The following is a 16,934-nucleotide window of genomic DNA, read 5'->3' on the forward strand; positions in this document are numbered from 1 at the left end:
TTGATCATCCTCAAACACCCACTCAATTGCTTTCATTTATGGGCATTATCTGTGCAGAAAGAAGGGTTGGATTGGAGGTATTTGGTTGTGGAGAAGAGATCGGCCAGTAATGATGAACTGTTCTACTCAAAATCTGAGGGAGTTTAAAAGCTTTAGGGGTAAATTTGAGCCCCTGATCTCTGTACAGTTTCCCCAGACTGTGTTAAACTAGATGGAGACAGACAAAGAAGGGTGAGCGCTGGTACACAGAGAGGCTGCTTTCACACAGCAGCCGAAAACGCTTGTCAGTCCTGTTTTAGAGAGCTAAATATGGTTGTGTTCGCTCAGAATTCAGTTAGTTGTCAGTGTAACAACTGGTTTCTACGATGAAGTGACTGTCTTAAATTTAGCAAACGCAGTCTGTCAGCATGTTTGTTGGATAGAATGAACGGTACTGCAGGAACTGCTTTCTGCAGTGACACTGACAGACAATACTGTGCAAGTGTAGAAGTTTCACAGAAAATATTTATTTTCTTCTGATAAGTGTCACAAAGTGAGTAGAAAACCCTAGTAGAAAATTATGATTTTTTTAGTGTACCAAATGTTCCTTTTGTAACTTCCTTGTGTAAAACCAGTGAAAGGCAAAGGGTCTCACACCAAATATTGATTGCATTAGTTCCTAGCAACTTAATAGAAATAAAAAAATAAAAACAATGGCATTATTTCATATGTGGCTACACTTTTGCTCAGTATTGTACATATGACATGAGGCACACATACTGTACATTGCTCTGGATCTGATAATGTTAGATAATGGTAATATTAATAAAAAATAAATGAGTGATGCAAAATCTTTAGTTATCTTTCGCTGTGGTTATAAGCATTATTTCTGGCTTTCTCTAGATTATTATTCTCCTAAATAATATTAGAAATTTGAATGAATGTATCCCAAATAATGTTGAAATGAATATCCCTTAAATTCATTTTTGGCAGAGATTCAAAGTGCAGATAGCTCTAATGGCTAATATTGCTCACAACCCACTGTACGTTGGAAAATGGGACAATTTGGTTCAGAATTACTAACACAAGCAAAAAAACATCAAACATGGCAGATGTGTAAGTCCAATGATTGAGAGGGAGTTTTAGGTGAAGTGAACTAAGTGATTAATAGTATCTAACTTGATGAAAAATAATTATTTAATGGGATCCATGTTATATTTCATCTGCAAAAATATTGTGAACTTTTATAAATATACACAAAGAAAGATCATGTAATGGTGCTAGAAATTCAGCTTTGAAATCACAGGAATAAATTACATTTTAAAATATATTCAAGAAACTTATTTTTAATAGTAAAAATCAAATAAATGCAGGCTTGGTGAGCAGAAGTGACTTACTTAAAAAACATTGAAAATCTTACTGTTACTGTAAAGTTTTGACTGGAAGTGTATGCTGGGCCATTCACTTTGAACTGCATCATTTTGCAAAAACATGAGGAAAGTTCTTTGCATGTAGGACCCCCAACTGGTAGATCAACATGCTGCTATTTTCTATCCGGTAAGAATAGTTGACTAAATTAGATGAACTGAAATGTGGAGTGTGTATAAGAGGATATTAACTGTGATAAATGTATTAACTGTGCAACAGAGTGGTATATTACACTTTCTTTGATGGCTAAAGTTAAGTAGGTGTACTGGGATGCATCACTCGACTTTGGTTTTTATTTATTTGAATAGAGAACAAGCTGTAAGAAAGGAGAGAGCAACTGAAGCAAAGTAGCTTTGTACTTTGTGTGCAATTGAGGAATCAAAAAAAAAAAAAATTGTGTAAAATGCCTGAGTGCAGGGTGACCTGCTTTTGAACAGCCTGTCATCTGTATTACACACACACAAACTCTTTCTACACCTCAATAATTCCCCATAGCCACAGAGCTGTCTCTGTGTATCTATTGCAGGAAATAGACTATAGCTTTCCCTCCACCCGTCCTGTGCAACTGATATAGCTGAAGTCATCTCTTGAAATGTAGCCCTCCGTTGTGTTGAAATAAGTAAATCAGAGACTACACACTTGGCAGCTGAATACAGAGAATTGTATGTTTGGCGATAAACAGGATGTAAGGAGAATTTAGCTGCAGGCTGAACTGCTTTAAAACACACTACAAAACTAGTCTTATTGGATTTGAATTTCAGCGATGTTAATTCATCATCTCCCCTTCACTGGCTGTGTGCTGAAAGAACACAAAACATTGCCTAGCTTTAGATTCAATTAGAGTTTTCTACTGTTCACATAGGGGATATAGGAAGGGAAGTAACATAAGCCTTATTGAATACAGTACATTTGGCCCATCTGTGCTTTAAAAGCTGTGCCTTTAGTGATGCTGGTTTAATCGGATTGACCCCATTGTAAGGCAATTTGGCTTATTAGTTATTAAAAACTCTATTAAAATTTTATATATACTGTATATATATATACAGTATATATAAAATGATTTATTTGCATTTAATAAGAAAAAAGTCTGCCTATTTTGCATTTACATTGTATGGTAAAGGGTAGCTTTGACGTTTGGTTCTTTGTGCCCCACTCAGTACGAATGGTCATGATGCTTCTGGCCCGTGGCATTAGGATTTTATGCCATACTGATGGATTGAGTCTGTGCTTTATATCAGCATTAAACAGAACTTGTATGCTTTGACTCTGGAAATGCATTATGCTGAGCTGCATTGACAAATAGAGAGGAAGGGGGTGGGGAAAGAAAAAGGGAGAGAGAAATATGGGCCAGCGAGTCTTATCTAGGCCTCAGATTCGATACTCTGGTGGGACATCACAGCCATGTGTTTCTGACTGCAGGCTGTTTGAGCTTTTTACTGAAGAAAAACTATTTCAGATTTAAATGGTAACAAGAGTCCAAAAAATCTGAGTAAAAAAAGTATGGGTCAAAATTATTGATTATTTCTTTTATGCCAAAATTATCTCATTTATCTACCATCATTAGGATATTACAGTAAGTAAAGTTCATGATCCATGATGATATTTAGTAAATTTCCTTCCATAAATATATCAAAACTTAATAATAATAATACTAATAAATTACATTTTAAAATATATTCAAATAGAATATTTGAATAAATGACACTTTGAGACTTATTAAATATTAATAAATAATAAATATTCATAAACTATAAACTAGTTTTGTTCAAGTAATTTTTTTATTGAAATATGTTATTTTATGTATTCTTTTTATTGCTTTTACAATCACAGATCATAGCACAGTATGGAAACAACAGCATGCAACAGCATGGTCAGTAAAACTGTAAAGGAGTAGTAGACATTTTCACTTACATTTATGAATTTGGTAGACGCTTTTATCCAAATCGACAGACATATTCCTCAAGGTACACATTTTCTCAGTTCTTGCTTTCTCTGGGAATCAGACCCATGTCCTTGGCGTCTCTAATGCCTTGCTCTATAGTTTGAGCCAACGGAAGGAATCGAATATGGTAGAATATTTAAATACATGTCCCATCTAAATATTTATATTGAATATGAAATCTAGTGTTAATCCATCACCATGGATGAATTAAATTGGAGTTCACACATTAAGCACAGGAATCTGTAATGGTCTAAGCCAGTCCATTTTATGCAAATACACAAACATTCACACTGAAGGATGGGGCTTTTCAGTGTGGGTTTTACTTTTTTTTTTTTTAATAGGTCCCCATCACAAAATGAAAATTTAAGCCATTCTGACACATTCAGAGAACTCAGGACAGGAAATGGTTTTCCATTCCATCTAGTGCGGCACTCTGGGCTAGGGTCGTTTATGAAAGGCAGTTGTTATAATAATGTATACGTTGAGTGCTCGGCTGGAGTTTTAAACAGCAGACAGCCCAGCGCCAGAAGCACATTTTACCTTATGGACATTCCTCCTGTTGTCATTTTGATAGTATCTGATTGGTTCCCTTAGCGGTCAACACAAGGGCAAGACCATCTTAGCGACCTCTGACTTCCCTCTTTTGACTCTGACATGCTTACAGTGCCATATTGTTAAACAGACTCTATTATAGATGGCAGCATAACCATAAGGACAGAAGCCGACAGTATTATAGATATGAATGCTATCAATCACTATGCACGGTCAGGTAGCAATACTAGGTAGAAGAAAATGCATCGCACAAATGACTGACTGAAGAATATCTCATTCAAGGATATTCAGATACCCAGAGTAAGCACAATTTCAGGTCTGTAACAAACATCCTCTTCTCTCCTACTGGATGAATGGCTTACATTTAGCAGAGGTAGACTCTGTGCTCCATCATTATGTTGAATCAATTTCCATATCCGAGATCCAAGATGTTTTATGAATAACATTTAATTGCAGACATGCAATGCATTCTTGCACAACAAACAATAATAGTTCATTTTTAAGCTTGTTCGTCTGCGATGCGTCTTAAATCGCACTGGATGCCGAAAATGAGTCTTCATTAAGGTAAAGACATGGTCGGTTAGCCTGGAGGTTTCAAATTAATTATGGATTACACAGCCATTTGCAAATCATATGCAGAGCTTCAGTTTTCTTTGGTTGAAGCCATTTTGCAGGTGTTTTCTCTGTTGCTGTGCTTAGGCCACTGAAACACTAAAATCAAGCACACAAGTGCTGGAGAACGGTGCACCAATCTTAATTCAAATCCAGGTGTATTTAAGGATTATGGATGCCAGTCTAAGTATGAAAAGCAATTGGATTTAAGTTATAATCTTATTCCAACCCCTTGTGGAGTTCTGGAGCTTTATGTAATGCAGCTTGACTGCGACTCGCTCGCCGCAGTGAATCAGCGGTCCGTCATATTTCAACTCCGTTTGACTTAGTTTCACATGAAATGAGCCTGGATAAACTTATTCACTTAATCTCTTTGTTAGACAGATGAATGTAAATGTTCCTAACAGCCCAATGGTCTGTGAATGCACAGCTTATCGCTCTCAAACAGGACTGTTTATTTCAGGTACTCTGCTTACATACGCGCTCACATACTCAGGGACACGTGAATAATTGAATCTGCCTTTCTCTGTTTTCCCTAATTCTATTTTCTTTTACATGTTCAAGACATATTATTTTATATATTTCTACTCTGTTGCACAACACATGTTTGAAACGCCCTGCCATAGAGGACATTAGCTGGCCACTCATTGTAAGGCCTGATGAGTACCATAGTACGACAGGTCTGTCTGTTTCTCTCCTTCACTAAATCTCTTCCATTTCTTTTTGCCCCTCTCTCACCTGTCAACCCATTGTCTGCTTAAATACCAACATAATTCTTCATCCTAATGATGAAATGTGCAAACATCTCCACAAACCTCACTACCTGCTGTGCAGAATGATAATGCTGGCTAGTGTTAAATACTGTTATACATCTTCCTCAGTCATGTGGGACGACATTTAAGCATTTTTGATTACCCAGAGGGCTTTTGGCAGGTTTAAGACATCATAGGACACCACGTTTAATTACAGTGCAGTTTATTTTATTCTTTGGTACAATATACAACGATCGCTGACTAATTAGAGGATGGATATGGAGAGAAATCTCCCTTTATTGTAAACCCTGGACTCTTTGTCAACACTTTGATGAATAGCTTCTGATATAGCATGTAGAACTACCTCACAATCTGCAAGTAGCAAGCTATTTGTTAGGTTGACGAGTTGCTCCATAAATCATCTCCTCTTCTCACATGAATTGATCAAATCAGGCCTGCCCGTGTGGAATGAGATGCGGAGCAGCTACAAATGCCATGATGAAGTAAAGGCTGCAACAAAGTCTGAAAATATTCAGCGTAAAACCAACTAACTCCTCTCCCTCGGCCGACTTTCTTTCATCTGTGATCAGTATGTAAAAATATTCCCCCTGTTCCTTTAGGACAGGACTTGGTGCACATACTTTGTTAAAGGATTGTTTGAGCATAGCGAACAGGTCGGGCTGTGTGATGTTGACTTATAAATCATTTGGCTTTGAATGGCGGATTTGGGACAGTATCATTGATCCTCTGGATCTCCACTGGCTCCAGTTAAAGGTTAGAAAGTTGATTTCAAGCTCTCGGCTATGGGCAAAAAGATGCCTTGATCTCCTTCCTTATGCTGGTGTGCACTCTAGATCATTGTTATTGCTTATGTCAACATTATCGAGCTTTCCCTTGGCAGGTGCAATGCTGTAAATGCCAACAGTCTTCTGTCAATAGTCAGATCAGTTTGTGTCTTATGTATACTTAATTATTGCATACTAAATATGAATAAAAATGAAAAAGGTTTGTCTTTTTTTTTTTTTTGTACTGTCTTGTCTATTGTTTAAATGTCAAAAAATTTGACAGCTACGAAAATCAAGAGTTAGTGGAGAAAGTTTCTTATCATAGTAACTTGCTATTTAAATTTATGTAGCCAAATAACTTTCAAAAGTTTGGGGTCAGTCATTTTTTTAAAGAACTTTTACTTTTATTCACAAAGAGTGCATTAAATTGATTATAAGTGAGAGGAAAGACTTTAAAAAGTTAGTAATGATTTCAAATAAAAGCAATTCAAAAAAACTTGTTTCTTCAACAACTTAAAAAATTGATCATGGTTTTGACAAACATTGGGCTGTTTTAAACACTGACAATAACAAGAAATGTTTCTTGAGCAGTAAATCAGTATATTATAATGATTTCTGAAGAATCATGTGACACTTAAGAATGGAGTAATGATTATATAAATCCAGCTTTCCATCACCGACATAAATGACATGTTAAAAAATTGTAATTGTAATTATATTTCACAAAATTAATGTTTAATATTGTTGTGATTTCTATACCAAGAACCCTTATTAACACTCTCCGCACATGAGAGAAGTCAGTCTGGACAGTGTGGTATTCTTACACTAATCATTCCACATTGCATTTGACGGCTGAAAAATGTTCATTTTCTGCCAATGTGAACCCTAACAAGTTTAGATGATTTGGCTTGTTTCCAGGCCATGATATAACTTCAATGGCACTACTGTATTCAGATCAATTTTATTTATTCTTATAGCTTTTTCAATTTAAGCTAAATGAAAGGAAAATTAAACTCTGGTGAGTTTGCATTAATAAGAATAACAGTGTGCTGTGTTCAGTGCCAGCTGAAGGCACCAAGGGGTTCAGATGTTTGATCAGACGCTAATCAATTGGGAATGCAGCAGGGAGAGGCGTGAGCGCCATTGATTTTGCTCTTCTGCAGAGCACAGCTAACACACAGTGTTAAAGGAGACATCGGATGCCTATTTTCCACAAGTTGGTATGATTCTTAAGAGTCTTCATGAAATGTCTGCAAAATACTTTGGTTAAAAATTCCTTAATTGGTTGTGTAAAATAACACCCTTTTTTCTTGTCAAAAACAGCTTTGTTCACAAAAAGCCATTTTGGCGCATATCACTTTAAATGATAATGTGCTACTGCTCTCCCCACCCCTCTCTTGTGTTTACATCAAACTACAAAACATATGGATTGCTTACGTGACATTATTGTCGCTTTAGTTGCTCAAGCACAGAGAAAATGGCGGACAGCGTACAATGGGCTAAAGGAGGAAATATGCTAATACGGGACAGTCTGTCAGTGGACGTGGGTGGGGCCTGAGCAGTATGATGTCATTGTGCTCAGAAACTCAAAACGATTTGACAATTGAGTCTGTTTCATTTTTTGTGGAATTAAAAAAGGAGTGAATGTATCCACACGCTGCTAAGACACATTTATATACAACATTTTCATCCGATGTCGCCTTTAAAAGCCACTTTCCAAATAAACAAATGGCGACACCATTGTTGTTTGTAACATGAAACACGTCACACAGAACCACATTTCAAACAGTTTCATCATTTTTTTATTCTCCTGTTTCAGTAAATGGTTGTACTGTATGTACAGCAACCTGTGAATGAATATGGTGATAAAAGACGGCTCCACAAACAGTTGTCAGTTTGTTCATGTATTTGCAATTACAGTGCAACATGTTTTAATATTACTGTCAATTGTTCACTGTCATCTTTGTGGTGATTTGGAAAGCAGTCTCTGAGAGCACCAATCAGGGTATGACCCTAGAAAATTAGTTGAACTCCATCAGTTAACCCTGTTTACTTGGTTCATGTCCAAGAATTGGATCAAAGAATTAGTTTGGCTCAACATCTTTCCACTCTGTCATTGATTCAGAGGTAAATTACAGACACTACAGAAAAGTCACCGGAGAACTCATAATAACAAAGCATAGTTTTTTTTTTCTTTAGTAAAGAAGTAGTTTGTGAAACAATAGGTTTCATCTAACAAGTCCTCTCTAATACCTGAGGGAAAAACATGAGCAGCAGCAAACTCTGACCTTTCTAACCTACATTGTGGAGGTGAGACTGAGGCAGTTCAAAACAACTACGGTGATCCAGCATCTTCAGAAGGTTAATGGGGAAATTGGCCTGAAATCCATCGTCTATCTGAATTATTCACCAAGTGTAATTTATTTTTTTACTGAAGTGTCTCCTAAAGGCAGAGGGTAAATTGCTCACTCTCTTGTCCTGAGGCCAAAAGCTCATTTTACACTTTTCAGTGGAACTGGTCTGCTTTTAATTGTCTTAGCTTTTAGATTGTGAATGTGTTTTCCACTAGCCCTTAGAACACAAAGCTATTTAAAAATAGCAATATAATATAATATAATATTTTATTTAACTAGGATGCATCAACATTTACATTAAATATATAATGTTACAAAAGATTTATATTTCAAAGAAATGCTGTTCTTTTGAACTTTTTATCAAGGCTAGAACATTTGTGGCCACAGAAAATAACTTTCTTACAAGTAGCATGTAGCTAGATCGGATCATAAAAGGGACATTATTATTATAAGCGGTGACAGAATCAGAAATTTGTGTAATTTGTCCACACAAGATTTATTAACTAAACACTAACACATAACTAGTCTAAACAAACAAACAAACATACAATCACTCATACATTGGGGGAAGGTCAAAAGAGACTGAATGCATGAAAGCATTAGAGCAACAGGGCATGAAGCTATGAAAAGAGTCAGTTAACCACTTGAGTAAAACCATCAGTGCTGTTTTACAATGGGGTCTACTAGGGCTGCTCCGATCACAATTGGCCGATCGTTAATGCGCATCTCGTCAGTAAAGCGGGTTCTCTAATCAGTGGTAAATTCTCTCAGGTGCGGGATTTCACATATAGCAGCTGTTACTGCACAGAGCCGTTGTTAACCTGGGAGAATGCCAAATAAATGCTGAAAATGAAGTGGATTTGCGCATCTTCTCAGTTAACAATGGCTCTATGAAGTAAAAGCTGCTCTATGTGAAATCACGCACCTGAGGGAATTTACAGCTGATTAGAGAACCGGCTTTACTGACGAGATGCGCATAATGATCGGATGATAGTGATCGGAGCAGCCCTAGGGTCTACAGCTTATACTAACCTCTGTTTTGTTTAGTTAAATGTATGATACTTGCATTGCTTTGGCTTTTGACGAGTCTCCAGATGCAGTCTCAGATGAAAGTCTTGATGGTTTTAAGGTTTGGTGGTGTTGGAGTTGAAATCACGTTCTTCTGGATTTAAGGAGTGATGAACTCCAAAGTTTCTGACTCGTGGTGATTGGAAGTTTCTTACCAGGTGGAAAGTGAAGAAGAGCTAAGAGAGCCATTAGCTGAGATCCAAGGATCAAGAAGAGTTCTAGCTCATCTTCCTCATCTAAAAAAACACAGACTGGCAGTGTTGAGGCCTGCCAGGATGGCAGCGTCGGCTCTGTGACCAGAGGACAGGAAGGGGATGAGAGAAGCATGAAGAGACTAAAAAGCGAGGCGGGTCACTGATGTGAAGCCTTTTAAGTTCTGTGGAGGTCACACCTCTTTGGGGTCAAAGAGCCAATAGTGACTTGCACTTTTGGAGGGAAAGTTTATGATTCTTTGCCTTAGAGCATGGTATTTTGCATATGCAATTGGATTGGATTTTGACTCCAAAACTGTTAAAGTTTCTTTGATCACTAACATGCTGCATGCGTATCAACATATGAAAAATATGAATTCAAAAAATATGAATTCAAAAAGACGAAACATGGTATAGGTGAGGCTATATTAACTAGTGATCAATCATAAGCATGCATAAAACAGTATTCAATGCACAAGACCATATACAAGAAGGTAGTGATCATACACAATGACCTGGGGATATACATGATATAGGGAAGTCATAGAAAAATGTGTCTATGAATTAATGAAAGATGTCAGAATGTGTCTGTATTAGAGAGAATTAAGTAGGGGGGGAAATTCTCTCAACATGCTTTTAGGGTGTAAAGTTTATCGAATCTGGTCGAGGTGTCCTGGTTACCATGGTAACACATAGAAGGGTCAGCATTAAATCCTCTACTTGAGTGTGCACCAGTTGATGTCTAAATTTAGGATCTTGTGTGATTGACAGAAAGAAACTGGTATGAATCAGCCAAAGATTTAAGCTTTACCACATCCTGAACACTTCCTGAGGCTGAGGTTTATTTTAACACTTGATGGTTGCTGTTTGTTGACTGTACAGGATGTATTCAGGGCAAAACAATGATCTGAACTCAAATATCTCGTTTTTGTCAGCACACAACATGACTGTGATCTCCAGCTCCCCAGTATACCTTCTCGGCTTTCGAAAACTGTTCTGATATTACTATTCTGAAATTCTGCTGCTGTTATTTGTAGCCATCTGCAGTCATGAAATATCTTATATATAACTGTAATTATATGGGAATCAGGTCATTATTAAGAGGATTTCTTTTCACGCTAAACTGTGTGCACTTTTCAGTGGCATCCCTGGGAAGAATTGTGGTACCATTATTCTCACCGCAGAGGAACTCGGAAACTGTCGGGTAAGTCAGCAGTTTTATTTTATCCTCCAAAGAAAAGTTTTACTCATAAATAATTTTTTTTCAACCCCTTTTCACTTCAAAATTATCGCAACTCTTCAACAATGAAAAACTTTACTGACATGATTCACTTTGATAAGAAAGCTGACTGTTATACTCTTGAGTTTAGACTCCCTTCACTGCCATTCACTGCCTGGCAGCCAAATACTGTGTCTATGTCTGAAATAAAAGGGTAACAACATTTGAACACCAAAGCCACCTTTAAATACTTTCATTTCCATCTTGCTGACAAAATGTTATTAAAACATAAATAATGGACTGACAGAAGCCATGGTTTTTATAGTCACACGTTTGCATCATTATTTAATACTTCTAATATTCATTATTAACCATCTTTTACACTGGCCATTTACATTATTCTGCTTAACTAAATAAAGACCAGAGCATAGGCTTGATGGAGAAGCAGCTGAAAAATGACTGAAGTGAAGATCACTGGAGCATTGCCCTTTGGGTACTGTTGGAGCTTTTGATCTAATACACAATGAAGGCTTTGTTTGCCTCCCTTGTTCTTCTGAATACTTTTAGCTGCTATTTTAAGACGCGCTCTTATTGAACCAAAGGGTCATGAAATTGGCATCAAGGTTTTCAAGGAGGAATGATCACACAGTGGAATGCTGCAGCAACTGGTCTCACAGCTTGAGTGTAAATGGTCTTAAAATAGCTTTGAAAAAATCAAAGTGAGATATGGATTATGTGGCCTCTCTGAACCAGTTCAAGAGTGATGACGTCTCCCCCTTAGAAGTCCCCTTTTAAGACCTGTGTGCTCATAACATGTTTTGTTAGATTTGCATTGATTATCTGGCCCTAAGCATCTGGAGAAGACCAAGTATCAAGCATTTAATATTCTGCTTATGCATTTGAAACCTGTTCTGACGTCAGTCTTGATTTCTCTTGGACCAAAGGATCTGATATAGTATCAGCGAATAGCACTAGATGGATATGATGAGAGGGATCTTATAAATAGGAGCGATGGCTTGGAACATTGATTAGCAATAAATTGTAAATCATTTCCTGAATAATTATTTTTATATACCATATAAAGCCATATAAATATGTATACAAAATATTATTTAAATAATTTTTTACAAATATTTAATTAATAATTAACTATTTAAAACAGTTAAATTTAAGGCTATATATAACATTTTAAATATGATTTATTGCAACAAATAAAATAAAAGAAAAATGTATCTTTTGTAATGTATCTATCTGTAATGATGCTAATTGCATTTTCATGAAAGTTTTGAATTCTTGCTTCATTTCAAGTCAGACAGATGTTAATTTACAAACCGCTTTGATGGATTTATTCAGTTTGTTCAGAGTAAAGGAGTTGAAAAACTCCTTTTAAATTATTTTGTGGAATTCATTAAAATAACTTAAAAGAACTAAAATACTTATTTGTTTCGACTACAATAGTTAGCCAGCAAAGACAAAGAAAACCATGCTTTATGTTGCAGTCCTCAGTTATTTTATTTCATCATATTCTCTTTAGACTGCATGGTAACGTGATTTAAAATCAATTTGAAATAATAAAGTAATTAAGTAAAATAAAGTAACAATATAGTATATTTCATTTCATTTCAAAATATAAGCATTCAATTTGTAGATTTAATGGAGGAGGTTGGAAAAAAAGTTTCTATCTCCCTCCCATCTCTTTATCATGTCTTACTGGAACGTTCCAGTTTCGTCCCTCTGTCTAGTAAAGTTAACTCTGTCACTGGTGATAGTACTCATTAAATCACTGAAATAGCAGTGCAGAGTAAATTACAGCTTTTCCGAGTTGTAAATGGCTATGTTGCACTGACTACAAGCTCAAACACACAAAGGACTGCTCATTTGAGCCATCTATTGCACACACATGCAGCCTCACTCAAGCTCATTTGAAATGCTCAAAAAGCTTTTCCCCTCTGTGAGGGTAATATATTGGTACATCTGCTTCATCTATATATATATTTCACATGGTAGATCAAAAGATTTTACAGGATGTTATGAAAGGCTGGGTTTTGATCAGGTACATGCAAAGAACAGCTATGAGGAAATGCACCATGTGGAGACGAATCCTCCGCTTAATAGCAGGAATGAGGTTGGCAAATATCTTCAAAAGTCTGTCTCTTTCCAAGAAGTTACATAGATGAATCCCATTCAGAAACCAGATAAAACCTGCAAATCCAAAATAATGAATGAAATGCTTCATCTCTGAAGGAAATTGTGGCCAAAGACAGGCAGCTTTAGCTGTGATGTGAAATGCTTTGACTGGCTGTCATTTATAAAACTAACTATGCTGTCATTTAAGTTGTTTACTGTTGCTGAAGAAAGAATTGCATCCACTATAAGACTGACGCTTGTGCTCGATTGCTCATAGAAAACTAGCATAGGTTAATATTTTTAGTTTTCCTCTGCCGAAATGGTTTTGAGCTCAAATTAATCTTGCCACTAAGGTCTTTTCATGGGATCATAATCGCTGTGAATGCTTGGTTTGAATGGGGCTGTTAATCATGTGCAAAGTCCTCCACACACTGTGGTTAAGTTTTAGTCAAGAAACAATTCAGGCAATGTGTAATAGAAGGCAGTGCTCCCTCGGCCATTAAATGTAAGGTGAATTGTCCCTAGAGAGTGGAAAGACCACTGGCCATGTTCATCAGTGGATATACCATTAAGACTAATGACTTTATATCAGTCAGACCTCACACCCCATACCATTATGGCTAATGAGGGTTGTTTCCATTGTGTTGATAACATCCCTCTGGCCTGAGAAGCCCCTAGCAAGCAGGTTTACAATGATGTCAGTCATTACTGGAGTGTAATTTGCAGTATCAACTGCACATCATGTGAATGATTCCTTTGGAAATGTTCTATATCTCCTTCAATCTCTTCTCTCACTCACTCTTCGTCTCTCCTCACTGACTCAAGCCTACAATTTCATCATTTTCTGAATGGCACTCTAAATGCAAGATAGTGTTTAGCGGCTAATTGGTTCAAATGGAACTGATGCGTGTTGATGCCAGACTCAGATTAACCATTTGGGTCACAAAATACCCATTTAGGGGCCACAGGCGGTTTTTCATTTGTATCCCGAGAAATTCCAGGTAATAATAAAAATTTATGATTCATGTGGACTGTTATTTTAGTATTATTTATATACTATTGTTATTTATATTGTGAATCCCTTTTTTCCCCTCTTTTAATATATCTGTATTTTGCCGCCATGACACCATCTTCACTTGGCTGAAATCTTTTCATTAGCAAATTATTTATTTCATAGTTCATAGTTTCATAGTTAAAGCTTTTAATGGAGTATGAGTCTGAAGCATATGATATAAACTTATATAAAAATATGTGTAAATATACAGTATATGTCTGTGCTGTGTAGACATGGTGGGGGGTGAATTGTGCTTGAGGGTCCAGAATCTTATCATTCATCTAAGCTGCACAAGAAAAAGCAACGTGCCTCTGATTTCATTAGATTTAGCTGTTCTCTGCTCTATTTCCATCTTTTACCTTCCATTTTCCTTCCCTTTCCCCCTTGTTCTTTGTTTCTTTCTTTCTCTCTTTCGTTCTTTCTCTCAATCTCAGGACTGTGCATCAATGCAGTTCTGTGCGAATAAGCTGGATAAGAAAGACTTCTTTGGCCGCTCTGACCCGTTCATGGTGTTCTACAGAAGTAATGAGGACGGAACGTGAGTTAGCTGTCTTTCTCACTCTAAGGCACAGACAGGAAAGCGTGTCTTCTTTTTTTTTTTTTTTTTTGATGTCTTAAGAAAATTGTTCTAGCCAATAAAATTCTCTTAGAACTCACTTAAGGCTTACAGTGTGCAAACTAACTGTGATCAAATATAGTCATGCAATGTTTACTGCTTTGTTTGAGTTTAACATCTTTGTTTTTTGTTTCTTAGGTTCACTATCTGCCATAAAACTGAAGTGGTAAAGAATACACTGAATCCCGTCTGGCAGCCGTTCACCATTCCTGTCAGAGCGTTGTGCAATGGAGATTATGACAGGTGCACTCACACATACACACACACACACACACACACAGACATACATGTCAGTATGTACTGATGCTTGTGTGCCTTTCGCAGTGTTAACAGCTCTCGTTCACTAACAGTGCATGTGCGTAAAACCAGTGGGCAAAAGCTTTCACACAGTAATGGATTTGTCTATTTATATATAAATATATATATTTTTTAGATAAAACTCACACATAAATCACAGAAATTTCCATATATTGTATTTTTACATATTATGTTTTTGTTATTTTTATTTCTTTTGACAAAATTTGTAAATAGATATTTAAAAAATGATAGAATTAATAATAGTAACATATATTATATTATATTATATTATATTATATTATATTATATTATATTATATTATATTATATTATATTATATTATATTATATTATATTATATTTGTCATGTAAAAAAATAATGTACTTACTTTTTCAGAGTAACAAATGTGTTTGAAGCAGTCAATCACATGTAGTCTAGATTAGAACTATATAAAGATGTTTAGTATATGTAGTTGGTTAAGCGTGTATTATGCTAATGAACCTGTGGGCACACGCTTCCTTATTTAGAATCATTGTAGCAGTAAGGATTTAACATTACAATGAGGAGAAGTGCCCATTTATGTGCATGCAGTGTTGTGAATCCTGCAGAATAGACCCTGTGGATGTGTGTGTTGAGAGGAATCGTGTCCGTGTGTTCTCTGATTCGGTTGCACGTTGAGACCAGACTGCTGGTACTCATTGCATCAGCATTATTTGATCACAGACAGCCCTGTTCACAGTTCTGCACTGTTGTGATTTATGTGCTCTACAAGGACACATTATTTTTCCTTTGTACTTTCTGTGTAGCAGATATTTGTGTGTTTGGACTGCACTCTCTTTGTTGGTCTCCACAGGTCTATGTACTATCCAGTGCGTGTCAATCAGTTTGTTGTGTTCATAAATATTTGGTAGGCTATACTTTTGTGTGTGTGTGTGGGTGTTAATTTTCATGGCCCAGGTGAGGTTTGCAGACATGTTGGCAGCTGTGTGTTGTCTGAGAGCTGTCATAGCCGATCAGGACACAGGGAACAGGACCACCTGCCACCCAGTCCCCACCTGGCCTCTGAACCCGTGCGTGGGAAAGAGATGAGCGAAAGAGAGCGAGAAAGAGGAAAGGGAAACTCCAGCTGTTGTGGTGCTGTGCTAATTATTACCTGCTGCAATGATGCCAGCAGAGAGGAGTATTTATATTGCGGTTAGAAATGTCTGTATTTAGAGTTGTATGTGTTATACAGATCCTAATATATTGGATTTAAGTCAGAATAGGGTCAGTGTGTGTCAAATTGCCCAATCTTCCAAAAATATGGAATGACTAATAGAAATAGAAAGATGGCAGTATCATTGTTATTTTTACACAGAGATTTGTTGGTCTGAGAGTCAAATCTGTTGACTTTAGTAATCTGCTGCATTAAATGCCAATGGTAACAGTTCATGCAGTTTCCATGCCTCATTCAATGAAACCTAAATCGAGAAGTATTAAATATATCTATATTTTTTCCCATTTTTGAACTGTGACCATTGGCATATAATGCAAAAAAAAATTGCTAAAGTCAACAGATTTTACTGATAGACCTATCATAATTTCCCCCTTTAATCTGGTACAAAATAGTGGATTACTCAGTAAATATTTATTCATTGCATTTAATATTTTGGCTTTCTTCTTCATGTATGTATTCCACCAGGAAAAAAAATTGTCATGCAATGACTGGGAAAAGGCTAAGCGTATGATATTTTTTAAATTATTTGATTCATTTGAGAAACATCACATGTGAAAAAGTGCTGCTATACTGATGATAAGCTTAGGTTGTGCTGATACGGTTCAAAAGCTCAAGCTGAGTTAGTTTTCAACAGCTGTGACCATCAGTGTACATCTCCTGGGTGTTTGTCTCTTTCTTTTCACAGAGACAAATGCTTTTGTGGCATCAGGTTAGCAAAGAGGGTAGCGTCTCCTTCAGGGGTC

General features: G+C 36.5%; 1 protein-coding gene across 2 annotated transcripts in view; it reads left to right on the forward strand.

The window, feature by feature from the left end:
• Positions 1 to 16,934, forward strand: part of LOC127962906 (copine-5) — a 68,415-nt gene that overhangs the window by 22,812 nt on the left and 28,669 nt on the right. For both annotated transcript variants that reach the window (XM_052562505.1, XM_052562506.1), the window contains 3 exons: positions 10,804 to 10,867; positions 14,498 to 14,601; positions 14,818 to 14,922. In XM_052562505.1, the coding sequence (XP_052418465.1) occupies positions 10,804 to 10,867; positions 14,498 to 14,601; positions 14,818 to 14,922 (273 nt within the window). The remainder of the gene's footprint in view (positions 1 to 10,803; positions 10,868 to 14,497; positions 14,602 to 14,817; positions 14,923 to 16,934) is intronic.

The sequence above is a fragment of the Carassius gibelio genome, chromosome B8 (genome assembly GCF_023724105.1).
Source record: "Carassius gibelio isolate Cgi1373 ecotype wild population from Czech Republic chromosome B8, carGib1.2-hapl.c, whole genome shotgun sequence".
Classification (NCBI taxonomy): Eukaryota; Metazoa; Chordata; class Actinopteri; order Cypriniformes; family Cyprinidae; genus Carassius; species Carassius gibelio.